Raw genomic sequence first — 3,484 nt, 5'->3', positions numbered from 1 at the left:
GCAGAAAAAAATGGAAAGAGAGAAAAAATGTGTCGAGATTAATGGTTTAACATTATATCATCATCATCATCATCGTTTAAGGTCCACTTTCCATGCTAGCATGGGTTGGACGATTTGACTGACGACTGGTGAGCCACATGGCTACACCAGGCTCCAATCTGATTTGGCAGAGTTTCTACAGCTGGATGCCCTTCCTAACGCCAACCACTCCGAGAGTGTAGTGGGTGCTTTTATGTGCCACCGGCACGAAGGCCAGTCAGATGGTACTGGCAACGACCACGCTCAAAATGGTGTATTTTACATGCCACCTGCACAGGAGCCAGTCCAGTGGCACTGGCAAAAAGATGGAGGTGGAAACAGCACAAAAGTAAATTTTTGTTTAGAAAGAAATTAATAAAATGATTCAAAAACTTTTTTATATATATAGAAAATATAAAATATTACCGGTTTTGATGATGAAATTCATCTTATCAAATAATAATAAAAATTTGGAATTTGAAGTAAAATCAATTTGTATTTATCTTCTGTTTGGTGGTTAGAACATGTCTGGAGTTTTCTGTAAAGTCTTCTTTAAATATAGTTTGTTTGTAAATAATTTGGTGTAGAGTTCAAGGTGTTAGAGAGAAAGAAATGGGGTGTAATTGTCTATTGTCAACTAGATGTACCTGCCGTAACCCCTTGGATCACAACTACTCCAAGTTGAAAATGTTAACATGCAGCAGGAAAAGAAAAAGTACTATTTCGAACGTCATGCAATAAAATTTTAAAATAATACAGTTCTCCTGCCTTTGGTGTGACAACATAAACATGACCAAATGTTTCTTCTTTGAAAACGTTCAAATGGCCTTCAATAGTTTTTCCTGGCTTTCTTCTTTGCTATTCTTTGTTACTACTTTTTCCAAATGAAATACATGGATTCTTCAGCTTAAAGCAATGTTTTTGCAAAGTCATCACTGATGCACAGTGAAAAGAATTCTGTCAATGTTGTGCAGAACAGTTTCATCGCTCTGACCGCATCTCAGGCAGGTTGGCCCAGTGTTTCTCGAGCCATGCCTGTAGAGCTTATCCTGAATGGGTGGTGCTTCTCAATAGCACTGCCCGACCCAAGATCTATGGAAGTTGTCAGTAAGTGTCAGCCCAAAAGTCGTCTTGAACATGCGGGTCATCTGACTGCGACCATAGATAAGTGAAGAATGAGTACAGAGAAACAGAAATGAACCATCCCAAAATATAACTATATCCGTTTCAACACACAACAGGAATTTTGCAAAATAAATTCTTAAACACGAAGTCCTCCAGCTTATCAGTTTCAGTCAAACTGCCTAACCCATGCCAGCATGGAAAGCAGAGGCTAAATGATGATGATGATATATATGACGGGCTTCTTTCAGTTTCCGTCTATCAAATCCACTCACAAGACTTTGGTTGGCTCAAGGCTACAGTAGAAGATACTTGCCCAAGGTGCCACAGAGTGGGACTGAACCCTATATACTTCTTGAGTCATGGCAGTTGTCTTCTCACCCACGTTATCACTTCACCTCACTCCTTCAATTCGTCTCTTGATGAAGCTGCATGCCATTCAGAGCCATCCTGCAATCGGGTAGTGTCCAAGCAGCTTCCCACACACAGAAAACAGTTCTCACCTATTCATCTTGGAGCCCAGTTCTGGGATCTCATTCCCTCTCTAAAACACCCACGCACCGGCCTTGTCTCTCCGTAGCTTGAGTCCCAGTGCAGCTCCTCCTTCCATTGCCTCCAGCGGTTTGGCAGTTAGCCCAAAACTCTTCAGGTGGCTTATGACCTACTTTTGCCAACACTATGCTCTCATCCACCAGGACGTCATCAATATACGAATTGGTGGTTCTTTTCACTTTGTCCGCTTTTCCCTGGATGGTTTTGAGAATCGTCGCCATAATCTTCGGTGCTGAATTTAGCCTGAATCCCAACCTGGTCAGGCAGTATGTCCATTCCTTATACCTTACCAGCTGATATCTCCACAGTCTCTCAGCCACATGCAGTTGCAGGTATGCCAACTTCAAATCGACAATTGTGGAGGCCCCTGTCATCTGCCTCCACTCTCTCAAGGTTTCACTGCAAATGTCCGTAGCTTCACTGCCCGTATGGCACAATACGTGGTCGTTCAGCTCTCAAGAATCCAATACTCGCCTGACTTTATGCTTTGTCAGCTGCACCACTGCCATCAGTGGTAACACTCCACTCTCCACTTCCTCCTTCCAAGGAATCAGAATACGTTCCTTGATCCACCAATCCACCTCTCCCGTGAACTCGCTTCTGGCATCCCCTTTCAAGGTATGCTGATAGCTGCCTCCTGCGTTTTTCCACTGTCCATTGCCAGCCGTTGAACACAGCTCAAAAATCTTTGTCTGTGATGGTGTGTGCAGCATATTTTTCTTTGCAGCTCTCATCACTCTCCTGTCGTGGACTCACAGCGCATAGCGTCCCTGCATCACCGAACGCTACACCAGCTTCATTGACCGTGACACCTCCCAAACAGACAATGGCGTCCATCTCCATTACTACATCGATTCCGTCCACTATGCGGTCAATCACTATCGCATGCAACCTCGATCCTCTTCCTCGTACCACCATCTCCACATCGCTACTTCCTCTGCATTCAACTTCCATACCGTCAACAACCCTTACACTACTCACTCCACTCCATTTTTCTACCACCTCAACTGGTCCTTCTCCTCCATTTCCAGCTATAGCGCCTTTCCATTCAACACGACTTCTACTACTGGCAACCACCGTATACGCACCTCTATTCTTTGATGGGACAACTACCAACGCAGTAGTCTCCCTTACACCGTTTCCCTGCATGCATCCACTAGCGATGTGGCCTATTTGTCTGCCTTAGCAAATTACTCCAAGCCTGGGTTCCTTGCAGCCTCTCACCATGTGCGAACCCTTACACCGAAAACACTGCCCTTTGAAGAGTCGCACACGTTCCTTCAACCCCTCTCCGCCGCTCTTTGTCTGACCCCTTCTCATTGTTGCAGTCGCTGCTAAAGGTGTCGTCCTGCAACACAATGGCTCTGGACCCGAGATATTACCTCTCCCATCGCCATGGAGTGAATATTCAGCAGCTTTTGCAGTTCGACCGACATGGGGTCAGGAAATCCTGTCACAAAGGCTAATTTTATGGTTTGTTCCAACACGTCATCTCTTCATCCCATGAGTCTAGCCAATCTCCTGATTCCATAGGCAAACACATTAACCTGTTCATCCATCCACTTCGCTTTCCCAGGAAAATTAACTTGCCCAAGGTGCCATGCAGTGGGACTGAACCCGGAACCGTGTGGTTGGGAAGAATATCCATTTCTTTAAGGAAAAAATCGGATCGTGTGAATTATACGATCATATTCGTTTACTACATGTTGTATACCTATTGCACTATTTTTTGCTCGGGTCAAACTCTTTAGTTTGACCTGCAGATTTCCACCTCACCTTGAAAAATGCATTT

General features: G+C 44.5%; 1 protein-coding gene across 1 annotated transcript in view; it reads right to left on the bottom strand.

Moving 5' to 3' along the window:
• Positions 1 to 1,913, bottom strand: part of LOC106867681 (cap-specific mRNA (nucleoside-2'-O-)-methyltransferase 2) — a 47,434-nt gene extending 45,521 nt beyond the window's left edge. The window contains exon 1 of the mRNA XM_014912622.2: positions 1,806 to 1,913. Within this exon, the coding sequence (XP_014768108.1) occupies positions 1,806 to 1,913 (108 nt within the window). The remainder of the gene's footprint in view (positions 1 to 1,805) is intronic.
• Between the last annotated feature and the right edge of the window lie 1,571 nt (positions 1,914 to 3,484).

Source organism: Octopus bimaculoides, chromosome 27, assembly GCF_001194135.2.
Source record: "Octopus bimaculoides isolate UCB-OBI-ISO-001 chromosome 27, ASM119413v2, whole genome shotgun sequence".
Taxonomy (NCBI): Eukaryota; Metazoa; Mollusca; class Cephalopoda; order Octopoda; family Octopodidae; genus Octopus; species Octopus bimaculoides.
The sequence above is the reverse complement of the archived record's forward strand: the minus strand, read 5'-3'. Positions and strand labels throughout refer to the sequence as shown.